This window comes from Charadrius vociferus, unplaced genomic scaffold, assembly GCF_000708025.1.
Source record: "Charadrius vociferus isolate BGI_N301 unplaced genomic scaffold, ASM70802v2 scaffold126, whole genome shotgun sequence".
Lineage (NCBI taxonomy): Eukaryota > Metazoa > Chordata > Aves > Charadriiformes > Charadriidae > Charadrius > Charadrius vociferus.
In genome coordinates, this window is record NW_009648894.1 from 333,117 (window position 1) to 352,652 (window position 19,536).

The 19,536-nt window shown below is 39.7% G+C and overlaps 1 protein-coding gene across 1 annotated transcript in view; it reads right to left on the bottom strand.

Annotated features, from left to right (window-relative positions):
• RSU1 (Ras suppressor protein 1) overlaps window positions 1–19,536 on the bottom strand; it is a 117,580-nt gene that overhangs the window by 72,910 nt on the left and 25,134 nt on the right. Inside the window, exons 4-7 of the mRNA XM_009887143.1 lie at window positions 15,513–15,633; window positions 11,753–11,871; window positions 10,155–10,237; window positions 9,770–9,884 (exon numbers count right to left, since the gene is read on the bottom strand). Coding sequence (XP_009885445.1) covers window positions 9,770–9,884; window positions 10,155–10,237; window positions 11,753–11,871; window positions 15,513–15,633 — 438 coding nt within the window. The remainder of the gene's footprint in view (window positions 1–9,769; window positions 9,885–10,154; window positions 10,238–11,752; window positions 11,872–15,512; window positions 15,634–19,536) is intronic.

A 19,536-nucleotide genomic window follows, 5' to 3' on the forward strand; every position in this document is an offset into this window, starting at 1 on the left:
CTTTCCCTTTACAACACAAAGGTCTTACTCTCTCACTGTGGTACGTAAGGACAGGAGGAGTGAAATTAGTTTTGTTTCTTTATTTAGACATAAATTCCCTTGAATCCTGTTTTATTAAAGGCTAAGAAAGGGCTCAATCCACTACACTAAATTTAAACTTAGGTTATATGTAAAAATATGTCTGTCCTGGCTTCTTTTAGATTTCCTTTACACTACAGGGCTTATAATTTTTATTACTTCTGTGGCATGTGCTTTGTCTCCATAGAGAGAGAAATCGGCTTAAGCGTAGGGGTGGAAGAAATATCATGACTGTTATGTCATAAAAATGACAGCAAAGCAATTAATTGTGAATGATGTCTTAAAATCTATTTTAAAGATGAAAATATATACTGATTTCTACATCACAAAGCGTTATCAAAAGCAAATGATCTTTACACCAATCTTAAACACATGTAAGCTATGCATCGGTAACTTGTATCACTCCTATGAACAAGATCATCTCTGCTTTGAAGACCTCTCTCACTTTTGAAGGATTAGTAACAAGAAGAGAGTAGATTTAAGCAGTAGTTATAGAGGAGCAGTAAGACAACGGAGAGCAAAGACTTCTTGTACATAAGTGAAGTGTGACTCAATCTTTTTGGAACCAACAGAAATATACACAGAAATATTCAGTATGATAAACAAATCTACAGCTCCATAGCATATGTCAGAAATATACATTTGCTTATTGATGAGGTTCTATGCATTGAAAGAAAACAACTAGTAAATCTAAACCTAGACTGAGGCGCCTCCAAAAGATCAATCCCTGCAACACTTTTGCCCTCTTGCCCCTACATTCTTGCACTGGAGAAGGTCTAGCAGTATCACTTGGAGTCACCAGCACTTCAGAGAACCCCGAAAACAGCATTTGTGGTGATTTTGTGTAACAGGGAAAAAGGTTCAAGTCTCAAGTCAGATTCAGCACATACAAATAAACCAAACAGATAGTCCAGAGCATCCATCAGATGGAAGCAGGCTGGAAGTCTTCCTCTGACTGCTATCCCAACCACATAGACAGGAATGTCTGCAGCCTCAAGGATGAGTGTTAGACAGGAAGCCCCAGGGTAAGAGAAGGCTGAATGAGCAATCTGAAAGCCAGACAGTGAAGCCTAATCCTCAGTTTCCCAATTATTTAATATAGGATGGCCTAAGCCCATCCTCAGTTTCCCAGTTATCTCCAGGGACAGAAAACAGGAGTACAGATACTGTAACATCACACATTATTCTAACAGCTTCTTAGATGTAAATGAGAATTTCCAATGAGTTCAGAGATTAGACCCCAACTTGAACATTCACTTGAATGCATCTAAGAGCAAATCTCTGTCAGTTCAGTAATCGAGGAGTTTAACAAAGACATTTCAAACAGAAAAACACCTGGACTGAAAAACATCAGGAGATGGACACTCTGCCAGTGGTGCCTTGTTCACATGGTTCATCACTCTTATTTCAGTGCTTAACTGAACTGCCTTAGTTCTCAAACACTGCTGCTGTTTCTGCCCATCTACAAGGCAGAAAGATGACCTGTGCTTTCCCCTCTGGAGTTAGTCAGGATCGTCAGCTAAGTCTTCTCTCACTCTTCCCTTTGATAGGTTAAATAAAGACTCCAATTATTCTGTTTGATCCCAGAATAACTGCTCCATTTGCTTCAACTCTCAGCAAAAGGACCACAGCTGAAATGAAGTAAAAGCAGACCAACTAAATCTTGAATTCTTTACCCTTGACTTAAAGGTGAAGTGATGCAGGGCAAACTGGTATTGCCTCAGCTACTGCTATTACAATTCTACGGGAAGAGGATTTTGCTCTCCAGTGCTGTCCCACCTCAACTTTTCATAGAAGAGAGTTTAAAACAACCTGAATTTAGTCCTGAGATATTTATACTGAATTCCAGCATCATAGCAAAGGTCAGCCAGAATCATTATACTGAAGTGTAATGGGGAGTCTGGCACAAGGAGACTTTCAGTCCAGAATGTGTCAGGACTGAAGCAGCAGCCCGGGAAAGACAACAGAATGGATGAAATGCCGAACTTCTCCCTTTCTCCCTTAATACCACATTTCAGGTATTAAGTACAAGCAGAATATAGACCTAACCCGGCTGGGCAAATTCACACAGAATCACAGAATGGTTAGAGGTGGAAGGGACCTTAAAGATCATCTAGTTCCACCCCCCCTGCCATGGGCAGGGACACTTCCCACTAGACCAGGTTGCTCAAAGCCCCATACAGCCTGGCCTTGAACGCTTCTGGGAATGGGGCATCCACAGCTTCCCTGGGCAACCTGTGCCAGTGCCTCACCGCCCTCACAGTAAAGAATTTCTCCCTAATATCTAATGTAAATCTACCCTCTTCCAGTTTAAAAATGTTCCCCTTCATCCTATCACTACACTCCCTGATAGAGTCCCTCCCCATCTTTCCTGTAGGCCCCCTTTAGGTACTGGAAGGCTGCTATCAGGTCTCCCTGGAGCCTTCTCTTCTCCAGGCTGAACAACACTACCACATTCAGGTGATAGGAGGAGTGGTTAATTCTCTGGGAAACAAAGGGAGGGCCCTGGCAATTTCTACCATCACTCCAAACAACAAAACCTCACAACTAGTAGAAAGAATAAATAATATTAACATTCACAGATGAAAGCCACAAAACAGGAACTTACTCAGTGTGGCACCCAAGGCACCCCGAGCCAAACAACACGCTGCTAATGGCTTGTACTTCCTCATGACAAATCACACTGTTTCAACAGCCAAACCCCACCACACACAGCCTTCAGGTACCAAGGCAACCAGCCCAGCTGATGCCGTAGTGTGGGTAGCTAAGGGGAATGGCAGAAAAAGCAGCATTTTGACAAAACCCCAAGAATTTACTTCAAAATGTTTCCTATATTCACAGAATGGCTAGGGTTGGAAGGGACCTCTGGAGATCATCTAGTCCAACCCCCCTGCCAGAGCAGGGTCACCTACAGCAGGTTGCACAGGACAGCGTCCAGGCGGGTTTTGAATGTCTCCAGAGAGGGAGACTCCACAACCTCTCTCGGAAGCCTGTGCCAGTGCTCCACTAACCTCAAAGTAAAGAAGTTCCTCCTCATGTTAAGATGGAACTTCCTATGTTCAAGCTTGTGCCCATTACCCCTCGTCCTATCATCGGGCACCACTGAAAAAAGACTGTTCCCATCCCCCTGGCATCCTCCCGTTAAGTATTTGTAAGTATTAATAAGATCCCCCCTCAATCTTCTTTTCTCTAGACTAAAGAGACCCAAGTCCCTCAGCCTTTCCTCCTAAGATGCTCCAACCCCCTTATCATCTTTGTAGCCCTGAGTTTTGATGAATTCACTACTGAGATAGACGCAGCTGGATCCAAATAAGAACATGTATCCAAATGCTGTCCAGGTTTGGTAATGTTCACACTTAGAAATCCGCCTTCTTGGCCGCCAGGGCACATTGCTGGCTCATGGTCATCCTGTTGTCCACTAGGACTCCCAGGTCCCTTTCCACAGAGCTGCTCTCCAGCAGGTCAGCCCCCAACCTGTACTGGTGCATGGGGTTATTCCTCCCCAGCTGCAGTACCCTACACTTGCCCTTGTTGAATTTCATTTTCTCTGCCCAACTCTCCAGCCTGTCCAGGTCTCACTGTAAAGCGGCACAGCCTTCTGGCGTGTCAGCCACTCCTCTCAGTTTTGTGTCTCTATTTTGTGGGGTACACTCTATCCCTTCATCCAGATCATCAATGAATATATTGAACAGGACTGGACCCAGTACTGACCCCTGAGGGACACCACTTGTTACTGACCTCCAACTAGAGTCTGCACGACTAACCACAACCCTCTGAGCTCTATCTGTTAGCCAGTTCTCAATCCACCCCACTGTCCATTCATCTAACCCACACTTCCTAAGCTTGCCTGTGAGGATGATGTGGGAGATTCTTTCTAAAATTATTTCAAAATACTTACGACTTGATTGAATTAATTTCTGCCACATTCCTAATGTAAGAGACAGACGATTTACTGGAAGACCTACAAGTATGGCTAAGTTTCACCGATTTCTTTCTTTGAAAGGTGACACGTTGTATTGGAAAAACCATTTCTTCACTGCTCTGAGTAACAAATGTCCAGCGCTGACCAGGACAAACCGAGGGGTAAACCGACAGTCACTGCTAAGTGTTGTTCCCAGTGAAGAAACCCAAGAAACACACTAAGCAGCAGACGGCTTTTGGAACAAAGGGAATTAACGCGATGTCAAAGAAGTTTAACATGAAAGACGTTTTAATGGCACAGGAAGCATTACAGGCTTAGAGGATCAGCATCCCAATTTATTTTGAAATATATTGCACATTTTTTCCAACCTCAGAAAAACCCCTGGGATTCTCAATTACACGGGAATTCAACAGAGCATTCTCTCTTTGAAGGGTCCCTATCAGACCAAAATCTAGTTAATTTAAAAATATGAGTTCAAAAAGGATTCACTGTATTGCTTTTGCCCCACACCTTTGAAACTTCCATTCAAACACAGGTTGCCAAGTACTCAGAAGAGCGAAACCACATTTAAGTACTATGAAACACGTAAAATTAACCAAATTTAACAACAAATATAACATTTACTCAGATTGGCTCTAATTACAGTAGTCTTACCTACCACAGCTCTGACAGAACAGATGAAGTATTTGCCGACAGAAACATCATTATTATGCTGATGGTACTTATAATCAGAGTACAGTCAACATTAGGAAAGCCTACACACACACTGTAGTCATCTGAGAAGTGACAGTAGGACTTGCATATTTTAAGAACTAATGTAAGACCAAATCTGAATCTTGGGAAGTTTGGCAAGAATTACAGCAGTGTAAGGAAATGAATGCCTGTGGTGTAAATCTAAATGATGGCCTATAGAAAACATCTTTCTGTGTACGATGAAACTACAGAGTTGTCACCTCTTCCCATACACCTTAGGTCCCATCAAGTACTCTGTGGCATCAGCCTGGTTTCTAACTACATAAAAAGTAGTGGGTTTTGGTGTTGGGGTTTTTTTTGTTTTTTTTTTTCTTTTTTAACTTTAAACAAGCCTAAAAAACAAATAGAATATTCACAAATTTTCAGAGATGTTTTTCTTATATAAATAATCTGTCTGTGACCTATTTTGTTACGTACATTTTTCTATTATTCCTTAACTAGTAATCGCTCCCATCAGTAGTCATAGAAAACAAGTTATTTTGTTTATCCACCAGGAAGTTTAATAAAGCTCCTTACTTTCTGACACCACCTTTGCCTTAGTTCCAAAAGTAGAAACATGTCATTTTTTTTTAAATTGCAAGGTATCAATTAGTTGTTCCAGCGCGCAGCTGGTGTCCAGAGAGCCCCGGGATGTTCAGGCTTCCAACAAGCACCACAGACCTGTATTTGCAGGTGCGAGCGGTATTGTGTTGTGACACAGGCAGAGTGCAGTGGCAGTTTATACTGAAATAAGAAAAGTTTGGCATTTACGTCAAGCATATTTAGAAGAGAAAAATCTTTTGTGAAATAAGTCATTCCTATGTTTGCACATGCCTGTTACCTATGTAAACCGCTATTTTGATTAATATTAACTTGATCAAATACCTGCAGCAACTACTTTGCATAATAAAATATTCATTCACAAATTCTAGAGTCATTTCAAAAGCCCAAATTTTAAAATGTCTTCCTGTGATGGAAATATTGAGACTTCTGGCAGGATTCCTTGAATTTTCTATTTAAAGCCAATCCTTTATCCACAGAAGATAATTTACCTGTTCAAAACTAAAAAATGATGAAAGAATTACTTAGCCATTCTGACATACCGACTTAATTTACAAAATGTTTCATCGTTATTAAAAGGGAACATGGCTACTTACCCCATAAAGTGGTTTTTTTCTTTTTTAAAGAGCTTGAATTTTCCACTTTTCAAGTATGTACCTAACGTCACAGTTTTGATAGCTAGCGTCTCACTTTACCTAAGGAAATTATTTGATAAACCAGAACAATATTGAATAGTATACTTAAAAGCCATTGATGCCAACATGCAGTTTTGGAAAAAGAGGATGGTAATTACAAATGCATCCTTAGAAATCACTGTTCTTCCCACATGCATCAACATGAGCAAACTCCGTGTACGTGTGCGTACACATGTGTGTTGGCAGCTGGGTAACAAACACAGTCAACATTAGAATCTGGTTTTAAAAATCATGCCATTTGTTTTCACATCAGAAACGCAACCCTACAGAGAAGCTAGTTACATTCTCTGGGTGGCTATTTACATTTAGCTACAACTTGGTGAATATTCTGCACTATATACTATTCCTGACTCGGCTAAGAAAATCTTTTAAAGAAAATCTTTTATGTGGCGCATATGGGTCCACCCAGATGACCATACAATGGACTTAAAACACCATCAATGATCTTACTAATTGCATCTGTCTCTTTACGTGCCTCTTGTTTCTGCTCAGCTTTCTTTCCAAACACCGTTCCAATTGTTAAATGGTCAGAACACACAAAGTGACAGATTTAGTGCTTCCTTGGCAATTTATATAACTGACTGCAACTCTGTTGTTGCAGTGAATCATGATTTATTTGTCTTGCAATGCAGCACATAACCTTTTAAATGCTAAGGAAAAAAATGCCAGCGCCTCTTTAAAGTTTATATATGACTGCCCACCACCATTCCTCATGAACGGGATTTTGAGAGACAATGATAAAAACAAGCTGCAAATTCCACCCACCTACTCCCGGCCATTTCCTCTGTTCATCACCCACACATACTGTATTTACAGACGAGCACCCTCACCCAGAGCACCAATGCACTCTTCTAGACCCCTCCTTTCCTCCTGGGCAAGAATATTTTTTTCTTAAATTAGTGATAGGTATTCATGACATCTGCTAAACACGGAGGAGGATACTACTAATCTCCCCCAGCCCTCTTACTGGTGCAGGCCATGCTCAATCACATCAGGTGAAATTAAGAGCAGACTGCAGGGTTTTCTTTATTGGTACCTCTCTCCATTCCAAAATTGTGATCCCAATGCCTGTCTGTGGCCTTTTCTCATACCCTACACTCTATGCCTTCTTTTGCACTTATTTCCATTACCTTTAGAAAACAGTTTAATGTTGTACTCCTTTTCTCCTCATTCAAGTACACTGTTTTATTCGGGTGTTTGTATTGTGCCCATCTCCCTGGTAAATGGACATCTAATGAAGCCAGGCAAAAGCCTTCAGCACCTTCAATTATGAAAGTGATAATGAGAGAGGAAAGGCTGTTTACTTTAAAAGGAACAGCAGTACCTCCAATTAATGCAAATAGGACCTGCTCATTGAAAATCTATTTATCCAACACGCACAGCACAATGTATTTGGATAGTTCTCCTTACATTATAATTCAATTTTAAAAATTTAGGAGGGAGAGCTTGGGCAGAAGATAAAATTGTTTTTCCCTCAGATGGCGACTATGGAATTAGCAGTCCATTCATTAGGGTGTAACACTCGCATACCACCCTTCCTTGGCAGATTTAAAAGAGTCTGCAAAGGGGCCCGCTTCGCCAAATTGCCCTAGTTCACAGAAGGGAAAATAGGGCTGCAGAGATGAAGTGACTTTTTCTAATCATTCAGTAGATTCATACTTGCCTGTGGCCTGCTCCTACCTGATCTCAAACAAGCCCTCCCAAGCCCAGCCTGGTGCTCTGTTTACTGAAATCCCCTCCCTAAACGTTTGCCTAGATGTTTAACAAACAAGTAACAACATTGTTTTGCACAGTAAATATGCTTGCAAGTTGTACAAGTTATAAATCTAGACTTCAGTGCAATCTTCTCTGGAAATATACCCCAAAATCTCGGCTACTTTAATTTTTTATATACATATTATTCCAGCGCTACACGTGGCATAGACTGCAATAGAAATTACGCCAACCGATCATGAATGAGAATCTTGGATAAGACCATTAAACAGAACATTGGTAAATTAATACATGAAGAGACAAGTATAATTTATAGAATAGCATTTGAGTAATAAAGAAGGCAGGTGACAAGGACTTAAGCTGTGTCAATGCACCCTACCCTGATCAGGTGGGGCACAACTACAAGTCCTTTTTCTACCAGATTGTGATATTGTTCTATAATGCAAACAAATGTTAACTAAAAGGAGAAATGCTTCCCTTGGCCATCCTGAGTTTGGCAGGTGCAGTGCAAGAATTTTGTTGCAAATATTTCCATTTGGTTTGGACAATGATGGTAAAACCATTTAAAGTGAATCTGCTGTTATTGTTGTAAGGCAGCAGCATGTTTAGAACATTTAATTAGCCACAGAAGGTGGTTAGACTCAGTGCAGCATTTAACTTCCACTTTCTGGAAAAAACCCAAGGCTATAATTTAGGAAGCTACATAAAAGTACATTTACAGATACTACATGCTTCTGAAATGTTATTGCTGCTGAAAGAGACTTTATAAATAAATATGACTGACAAAAAGCTAAAGAAAGCATACCTGTGTGAAGGAATAAACATCTGAAATTAAGCAAATGAGAGCAACTTTCATTTACAAATGGTGAGGGGAAAAAAAAATACCCAGCATCATATAGATTGATAAAGGCAAAAAAAAACCCCATGGTGGGTAAACAAATAAAAGTCAAAGAAAACATCTTGCCCCATCTCATAGAAAAAAGCAGACCCTTTGCTGCATAAAACAAAAAGTATACATTGCAGACTGTCACATTTATACACACAGCTGCCACATTCTCTAATGGGTCAAAGCAAGTTCTTGTGACAAGAAATAATTTTGCTTTATCATGATAACTTCAGTCACTATCTTTCTGGGGTTTGGGAGCTATTATTTGGAAGGTACCAGTAGAAACAAAGAAGCTTCCCTATATAACAATCTACAACAACAAGAAATAAGGAATAAACGCTGTGTAACAGGTGTTTCAACAACAGGTAATTTCAACAACAGCTACATTATTCCCAACAAAAATATTTTATGACAAACTTTAAAAAGATCTGAAACCAAATTCTGGCTTGGAGCAAACAGGCACAACTTCTCTTGAAGTTAATGCCCCTCACATAAAATGCAACACTGCTATACAAATTCACCAAAATCAATACTTAAGTTTCAGAGATAAATTCTACCTTATAGGTCAAAAGAAGCCACTTGTAATCATATCTAAATGGCCAATATCACAAATTCCAAGTACATCAACCAGCTCCACTGCTCTAAGTGAAAAAGCTGCCAACTCAGTAAGAAAGGCAGACTACTGAAACAGAAAACCAAAAAAATTCTTCTAATTTAGCTATATTTTACTCTAGTTGATCAAGCTTACATTTTTACAGGAACAGTCACAAAAATGCCAGTTGTACTGCTATCATTTTTGCTTAATATAATTTTTGGCTGATCCAAATAGCGTTCCCAAAACCCAGCCAGAGACAAGAATAGCTTTGCAAATCCAATATTTATGATATGTTATATAAAGCAAGGTGCTATATACAAGTTGGCAGTCAGGTTTACCAATACACAAGGAAAACGTAACACGTAAAAAGCTGATAAAACCAAACACACATCATCTTCTGGCCTCTCCTGCATATCCAGTAGGAGTGAAAAAAGTGAGTGTTTATCAGGGGAAAGTAAATATCAACAGCAATGACGACTTACGCATAATCATTTCCTAGAGTTTAACAACTGATTTCATTTCAGAGGAAACACAGAGCATCATTATCGTTATTATTCAAATAAATAAATGACCATCCATTATCTTACCTAGTTCTGGGGGCAGCACAGTAAGACGATTTCCCTGGATGTGAAGTTCCTTAAGCTGAGTGAGCTCACCAATTTCTTTAGGCAGTGATATCAGGTCATTGTCTCTAAGACTCAGCTAAGAGTGAATATAAAGTAGTCAGAATAATTTTCGGTTACCATGAAGCAGCCTAAAACAGAACTTGACTCCCTCTGCCCCCACCTTTCTCCTCAACACTCAATTCTTCCAATTTATTTACAAGTGTCTGCTGGTAAACAAGAAACAGTTCCAGGTGTAGTGGTCTATTCCTGCAAACATACCCTACTACTCCTCAAATTGACTAGATTCTATTCCTACAAGCATTGCAAAAGTGAATTGATTTTCCAAGAATTTAGATAAATTACTTACTATCTGCAACTTCGTGAGCTTCCCAATATCTGGCGGCAGGATTTCAAAATCGTTGTCACTTAGATAGAGTGCACGCAGGGTGGCTGCAAATTAAATAGCAATATATAAACAGGGTGGCATATAACCCAACCATTTGAGGTCTAATCAATACAAGGGAGTCAGGTTTGATTAATAACCCTGACTTGGTGAAAAGCCTTTGACACACCCAGGGCTCACAATAATAACAAGCAGGTCAAACTTAGATTTACTGGCTTATTGTATTGTTGGTGAGTTCAGGAAAACATCTATATTCAAAAGGACTGGCACAATTAACAATTTCTGCAATAGTAGACTCTGGCAGGTTCTGGGATATAGTCTCAGTGCTCAGCTGTCAGAATACAGTCATTAGTCTTTATTACTCCTGATTCTTATTTATTACATCAATTACATCAATTTGCATCCTAAACATTTAAAAAAAATCATCTGAGTTTTTCAGACAAATACACATCTATGTTAAGCTCTACGGAAAGCACAGCCTAATGCTGGGAAAGACATCTTAAAAGAGAGCAATGCAGAAGACTCAAATTGTAATTTCTACAAAATTCACAGAAAAAGAGATGACCCAGCACAACCATGTAGCTTGCTATTACTGAACGAGCATACATGACAATTTGAAAAAAAAAAAAAAATTAAAATAGAATGGAGACTCACAAAGAACTGTTAGGTGCAGCGGGAAGGAAGGTGGTCAGGTCAGCAAAACCTCTCCTCCCCACCAGAGAGAAGATCCCATTTGTCTTACGCAGTTTACTACTCCTCCTCCTTCCCCTCTTTTCATTTCACCATTTTTAATAATGCTGACTTAAAAATTTCCCTCTGCCAGGTTCCAATCACAAAATCTCTCAGACAGCGGCACTCCTTCCTCTCCCCTCGCCTGTCACTTTTGCAGCTAAATGCACTGATCCTGAAGCCACTTCAGCATAGTACACTGAAAGGACCGGTAAGGTAGCAGAATCACAGAAATCCAGAAAGTGCCAGAATTCAAGTTGCTTAGGCAACCATAATGCGCTCTTTTGCACATATGCATTACAATACCTTTATTTTAACTCTCTGAGCATGTATTTTTAACATGTGTAAAGGTCAACTTATCTCTACTATTTCTGTGTCAAGCTTTGTAACCTTAGCATATTTTTTAACATACTGTACGCTTCAACATCCACGTGCTGCTAAGACTATTTCAGTAATGAACCATCAGGAACTCAATTGTTTCCAAAGCCAAAACACAACAGTTGCCTTGCAAAACAGGCTACTTTCCCCTAGGCTTGCAAGCTTCCATGAAGTTTTAAGTTTTAACTGAGTATGGGACCCAAGGAAATACTACTCAGAAGAAAATTAATATACCATTACTAACCAAGTCTTCTCATGTCCAATGGTGTCAGCTGACTGTATATAAGTGATAAATACTGCTGAGCTATGTAGAAATATTCAAGAGAGATTCAAAGAAAAACATAAATATCAGAAAAAATTCTGTTGGAGCTTGGTCTCCATCAAATAAATTTCAACTGCAGAAAGCAAAGCACCCTATCATGAAGATTTGTAGAGTTTTTAGGGAAGTTTCTTACTCAGATAGAAGAAGTTTCCTGGTAGAGAATTTTCATTTAAATTGTTGTAAGTCAAGTCAAGAACCTCCAGAGCTGGTAAAGAGCCAAATCCCCTTGGCAAGGTGTTTAACCTGTTCATGCTGTAGGTGAAGAAGAAAAAACAGAACGTGACATCAGTACTCACTTCATCCAGTAGGAATAACACAGGCAACAAGAGTTTCATTTCCAAAAAACATGATCTAAACTACCCTGTTGTTTTAAAAAGGGCTTGATGCTACAAGCTACCGAACAAGCCTTTGGCGATGCAGAGCTTTTTTTATCTCTCACTCCCATAAATATACCCAAAAATTAAGACACTGGCAAGGGATCCCGTCTGTTAAGTCAATCAACAGCCACACCTGAAACATGAAACACAAGGGACAGAGGTGCCACAGAGAAACCTGGTCCTTGGTATGTGACCTATCTTCTAGCTAAACTACAAATTACCCTTTTGCACATCATCTTGACCATCTGCCATTCCGCAGTACCACATAAGTTACCATGGTACTAAATACAAAGAGGAATACCTCAACTGCAGGGTGTTCAAGTTCATTGATAATTGCTGCTCAAATCCCTTCTTAAAAACGGCAGATTTGTGTCACTGGATAACTATTGATGCACGTGGAGCATGATGTAAATAAAATGTCAGTCCTCTGATTGATGAGGCTTAGTCTAAATATAGCTCGTTCAGTCTGTCTTAGAGAGTTTAGGATAGCAGTTCCCACTGGCAACAGCCAGAAGAACCTGGGGAAAAGCTAACAGAAGGAGGTTTCTCTGGTAAGCTGGAGCACAGAAGCTACAGAAAACTAACTTTTCTCTGACCTCAAAGGGCTTGAACAAGGTGATCCAGATAATCCCTAGAGCTGCTGCTATGATCAAGATAGGCAAGGAGCTGGAGACAATATTCATAGCACCTTACTGCTTGTGTACAAGCTAGAGCTCTGGCGTTTTATCATCTGAACAGCAAAAGAACATGCATGTACACCGAACATGAAGCTTGTGTGTATGGATCTTGCTTCAGTTGCCACCGGGATTTGAAAAGTGGAAAAGAGAAGACAGGCATCTTCAGGAAAAGCCTGTACAGGTAACTATTTTGAAGAACTGGATTTTATTCTTATGTGGCAATCGGCAATGGGAAACAATCATGACCTTTCACGTGTTATCTCCAAACATATTCTGGATTTGACTCTCCTTCTGATGCAAAAGTGATTAAATAGCAATAGCCACAACTGAATTCAAGAGGACACTTAATGGATGAAGTGTAACGTAATTTGTCAGCATTGACAAAGTTGGATACCCAAAAATAAAGACTTCTAGGTCTAATCTCTTAGGCCTTCCCTCCGCCATGTAGTGTTTGTCAAATGCTGTGCTATCCTATGTGATAAATAGTATGAAATAAATTTGTAGGACAGTTAATAAACCCATCTTCTAAGAGTTCTTTAGACTCTGAATTAAACACAAAAGCAGCTGCACCTCCAGGCTAAGCATAATGACTACACACCCATGTGAGCAAAGGCAGGAGAAGCACATACAACTTTTCTTTTACAGACTCTCAGATACTAACCTCACCTTTCTTCTCCCACTTTTGCATAAGGCAGCCCCACCAGAACAAGAACCTGTAGAGTTTAGCTACACAGAGCTGATCTCTAAATGAAATCATCTTCCTCCTCGCCCCCCATAAGAAGTCCTACCAGGGACATGCACATGGTATTACTGTTGTAGTAGCTATTAAAATACAGAAAAGTATTCTCCACCATTGCTACTGTAGACTTGTCTCTGTTTTTAAAGTTGTTCCTTATATCAAATAGGACTAAAGAAAGCAGCTCCTTTTTCGCTAGTAAAAAGAATAAGTGGCCCTGATGGCCCTCCCTTTTGAAGCAAGGGACAGGGAGAGAAAGATTGCTCTCCCTATTGACAACTGGCAGAATGGTATCTATTCTTTGGCATGGAAAAAGAACTAGCTGAACATCCCTGCCCAGCACTATTCAGCCCTGCAGAAGTTCAAACACTGAGGCTGTGCCACAGAAACCATGCCACACCTGCCTTACAAATTTCTTTTTTGTTTGTTTAAGCTTTCAGTGCAGCAGTAAACCTTCCCTCTTGCCACCCCACCACTTGACCCTTCTGCACCAAAATCCTCCCCTATGCTCTTATTGAAGCTTCCCCTCTCCCCTAGAGGGCTGTTTTGATGCCCTGTATGTACACATGCACTGCAGATGACAAGAGGGTTTCTGGGCTGCCCCTGACAAACTACAAGGGCAGAACAGTTTCCTCTTTGCTAACTCCAAGGACCTCTGAAGCAGAACCTGGGCTGGGCTGTAAATCCTGTGCCTGGAAGATTATGAGTAAAGAGGGGATTAAGAAGGATGAGCATTAAGTCTACAAGATCTTGGGCCACATGACACATGAAGGTGGCAACCATGGTGCCAGACCTAAACGTCTGCTGGTTTTAACCCCAAGTGGACTTTTGCATTACATTTTTTTCCATTAACGAAGACCAGTGTTTGAACTACATTAACACTTCTCACTGCTTCAATCCACGGAAAGAACCCAACTTCTTCCTCCCTCCATACACTGCAACACTTCTATATGCCATTCCAAAAGTATGGATTTAACCCCCCAGATACACAGAATCCTGATCATGAATTAATATTTGTTCTAAAAAGCAATTCCAGGTTCAAGCAGTTGTTAAGGCATGCTAGAGATCTAAAGTGACCAAATAAAGACCAGAGAAGACAGATCATCGTGAAAACATTTATTGGCATTCCAACAGTTCAAGATGCAATTCAATTATCAGCATTTTACAAAAGTATCTAAAGCAGGATACACAGAGCCTAGCCAAAATCATTTAGTATTTAAAACAGTAAAAACATCCTCAGTTTTAGGTGCTCAGAAGTTTGAATTTATAAAATACAAACATTCTTTCTGTGACAAGCCTATAAAGCTAAAGCTTACCCCTACCAGTGTTTCTCTAAGTAGTTACACTCTAATATGCCCACTTAGTTTTAAGAAGGTTCTGTGTTTCATATTTGTTACCTTAAGAAAGCCTTCTGCAATTGTAGTTATTGTAAAGTATCATCAGCTGTACTGGAATATAGTATCTGAATGACTCTGGCTCAAATTCAGTCAATACTAGCTCTTTGAAATAAATGCACACCACATTTAACGATTTAATGCTTCTTTCACAGGATTAAAAGAAATTGAAATGTCTTTAATCCCAAATTTGGGACTTCGGAATTAAAGTCCTAAATAATCATGGAAACATTAGCTTTTTGGGGTTTGCTTTGTTTAGGTTTTTGCGGGTTTGTTTTTGTTTTGGTTGTGGGGTTTGGGGGGGTTCTTTTGTTGGTTTGTTTTTTGGGGTTTTTTTTTTCCCCCCCCCAACACACAAAGCAGAACAGAAGATAGAGCCTGGCTCTTCCACAGCAACCACAGAATTAAGAGACAGTTGCTAGGGAAGTAAAATTCAATAATTGTGAAGTTTGACTTCAGTATTAGATGAATGTGAGTTGCTGTTGCCATTCAGTGGTTATCAGCACACCAGAGTAAGTGCTTGAGTGCTTTTAAGTACCTGATTATCCAGGACACTAGCTAAACACTCTGAAGCCATAACTGCCAAGTTAACCTCACAAACACTTTCAAAAAGAAACTTTAATAGCAAAAAATAAGAAGTTCCCAGTTCAGTTTTGACAACATTTCACAGTACCCCTATTACAGCAAATTTTTGCATTAAGATACGCACCCAAGATTCAGGTGTTTGAGCTTCTGTAGGCTGCTGATCTGTGTGGGCAGCTCCTCAATCTGGTTGTTGAAAAAGTTGAGCACTTCTATGTTTCTCAGGTCTGCGATGTTTGCTGGCACAGCTGTGGGAAAGTTTTCACGGTGAGAGACTGCAATTAGAGCAAGCTACCTAGACTATAGATGCTCTACTAGCACCTGTCTTTGGTTCTGTTTGTACAGTGGCTGACAGTAGAAACAGCACCTAATAGCTGTTGCAATAAAAGCAAAGTTTAAAAAAAACCCAAACCCTCCTATCTGGAATCTGTTCTCATTGCTGAGAGCAGTCACTGTGTACTTTTCAGAAAATTACTACCAGTACTTTAAGATATTTTGACTAACAAAGACCATTGCAGAGAGAGACAAGGACAACAACTGTTCTCATACACTAAAGAGAAGCAGGCGGTCCTCTTGACTTCATATCTCAAAAGAGCAGAGCCTAAGAGATTCAGATCATTTGCGTCATTTTGAGTTGAAAAAAATGACTGATACAAGTAGTTACACCAAGACAACAGTTTTATCAGAGGTCTTTAACAGCAAACACGAAACAAATTCATTTTTAGCAATAGCCCATTCTGCTTACTGCTTAAATAATCTAGCGTCCAAGTTTTTTTTCCGTTTAAGATACAACAAAATTTACAAAAAGTTAAGTTCAGCCCTAAAAGATGAAATGTTTAGCCAAGCCCATTTTCAGTTACCTCCAATGAAGGAATAACTAACTGAAGGAATAACTAACTGATCAATATACATACATGGCTACATCGGATTGCCAACAAATCAACATCTGCTTATTAACTAGAAACACACAAAAAACAAGGCAGAAGCACAATATGAATATGCCTGTGCAAATGAGGTTGAAAAGCTATTCAGATTTGCATCTTTTCCCCCTTAAACTTAGTGAGATTTAAGAAGACAGCTGAGGTTTATATAAAAGGAGGTTGGCAAATCACCTGCACTGAAGCTTGCACCTGTGTTCAATATTTACCTTGGTTCAGTCTCAACTTTGACTGCATCAAGAACCCATAGCGTGCACATCTAAATAATTGGAGGTTTTTATGAGGCCATGATTTTCTTTTATTTGTTGGCATGAGGCAATCTCAAGTCTTAAAATGGAGTCAATAATGTTTACAAAGCAGAACATTATAGTATGTCACATTTACTAGATTATAAGTCTAATTACACTGTGAACAATAACGGGATCCCTAACAAACACTCTAATTACACTACATAAATATTACTGTTGAGGGTCATATTCATTGCAGGAGATTTTTAGCAGACTTTTTTTTTATAAAGTCATTAAGGCAAATCTGAACATTTCAAAGCCCTCCCTTTGCGGTATTTTCCAACTGATCCATGCATATCTGTCACTCAATGATAGCAAGAATTATGTTCCTTCAGAAAGTAAAGGGTAATGTACTACTACTGTTGTTTTAAATTATTCCTTAACAGAATCTAACCGAGGACGTTAATTGACATAACTCTGCTGTTTCCAGCCTCAATATTTCACCAGAACAGTAATTACCAGTATTAAAATGTTTTCCTTGCAGAAATTAGACTTTATAATTTGACTTTGATGAGATGCAGTGGACTGGCAAACCATGTTTCTGCTCTTTTCAAACAGATACTATGTTTACGCAAGACTAGGAATCAGAATTACTAGCAAATACAGGTTTTAGTTTAGTCAAAGCCTAAAAAATACAGAGACCAAATACAATTCTCCTGAAGTTACACTGTTGATGCAATTAATAAAAATTTAGTATGAAGGTTTTGGCATTTTTGAGAGTGTAAGAGATCACACTTTCCTAGAAAAAAAAAAAAAAAACACAACACAATTTAACATCACAAGTTATGTTAAACGTAACACAGAGCTCTGTCGTGGGAACACTGAAACAAGAGCCCGACATTCCATAGGCGAGACCTACCAAACCTACAGTCACACACCTACAGGTGGCAATTCTGCATTTCAATTATTCAGGTTGAACACCATCACAAGATGATAAAGACATTAAGAAGACATTATCCAAGCCACTGACCTTTCTCAAGCCAACTAAAAAAAGTCCATCTCACACCAAGGACCATACTATCACTACAAAGAGAAGCAGCCCATGAAACTTTTTTGATCTTGCCCATGAAGCCGGACAACAGAAACCGTCAGACTACAGAGACAGTTTGTTAGTGCTACCCTCATGCGAGGAAAACCAGCAATACCCGATGAGCTTTTCAGTTGAATCAGTGTTGGTTAACAGGCACACTACATTTAGTCTGTCCCATTCACAGTGGATTTAGTTACCTAATGACCTCTTGCATCATGGAGGAGCACAAAGCTGTTCTGCATCTGTGAACAGACCACAAGATGGGAACAAGTACCCTCCAAGTAGCCTGACAGTGTCCAAACTGTAAGTGACATCCAAGCAGAAAGCTGGACCCAGTTACTGAGCTACCTTGAACAAGAAACATTGATTTAGTGGATGTGTTCTTTCAAACACCTGTCCAAACCACCTTGTTTTCTCCCCTTCAGAATAAATTAATTCTTATGTTGAGGCCCCATCCCTGGAGGTGTTGAAGGCCAGACTGGACATGGCCTTGGGCAACCTGGTCTAGTGGGAGGTGTCCCTGCCTATGGCAGGGGGGTTGAAACTCAATGATCTTCAAGGTCCCTTCCAACCTAAACCATTCTATGATTCTTAAACTTGTACCTCACTTCTGACTTAAGCTAGGAGACTGTGAAGAGATGAAGAATCATTTCAAGGAAGAAGGTGAACAGTCATCTTAAAAAAAAAAAAAAAACAAACCCAACAGAACAAACCAAAAAAAAAACCAACAAAACGCACACAAACCCACAACCCCACATGAAGCTACCTGGAAAAACATCTAGACATCAAGAAAGGAAGAAAATTGCTTCCAGAGATTTGTTCATGAAGATTACACTTGCACTTAAGATCACAGCAAAGAGAACCCCAGTTTCAATGGGCTACTATCCCACTTGCAAACACAGGGCAAAACTCAGCTTCCATTGGGTACTTTATCAGAGGTTTTAAATTTGGGTTTCTTTTGTCAGGGCACAGATGTGTAAGTGTCCCTAGAGAACAAGAGGAGCTGTGCTCTTGCACTGTCTGCTAAGTTTCTGATATATCTGTATAATTCCCACATACTGTATTTCATCTTGTGAATCACACTTAGGATCTTTATATCATTATTTTCTTCAAGCCGTACTAAAAGCTGCATGGGTAAGCAGGCTGAAATGAGAAAAAGGCTAAAAATTAAGGAAAGGATTTGGATTAAATACTTTATGTCTCACCCTGTTAAATCAAAGTAAAAAGCCCTAATGCACAATTGTATTTTTTCATTTCAATGGAGGGGCTGGAGGTATTTCGTGAGAAGGAGAAACAGAAGAGTAGGTCAAGACCAGGCTTGTGATAGGGGAGAGAGGACTTTTTCCTGTAACAGCTTATTTTCTGGTTCAACAATTCAGATGAGTGAATGCTCTCTTGGATTCAAAGAAAGAGAGAAGACCAAAATTAACTCCTGTCCTGGTCTTGTAGCTAAACTGCACAGGTTTGGTACCTTCAGGTCTAAAGATCAGCAGTGGTCAAGCAAGGTTGACTAGGCATATAATGTCCGCTGTTCTGAACTTTACACGACTAAGTGTGTCCCAACTACCATCCCACTGTTATACTGCAAAGTTCTTCCCAGATATATAGCAGACTGCCAAATATCAAGAAATTCACGTTCTGGCAATACCGAATTCCACTCGAGTCACCTTCTCATGATGAGCTGTGAGAGTGAACTGTCAGCATCCTGGTTCCATTCACCCACATATTTACAGTACGATCCACAGTGTCTTAACAACTCTTCTAAGACCATCTGCTGCCCAGTGTCATTAACAACTAAACTCCCCCTCAGCAAATGCTAGTAAAATTTGGCAGCCCAATGCCTTTGCATTCTCCTATGAAGCTTCAGTCACATCAAGAAGTCCCATTCATATGAAG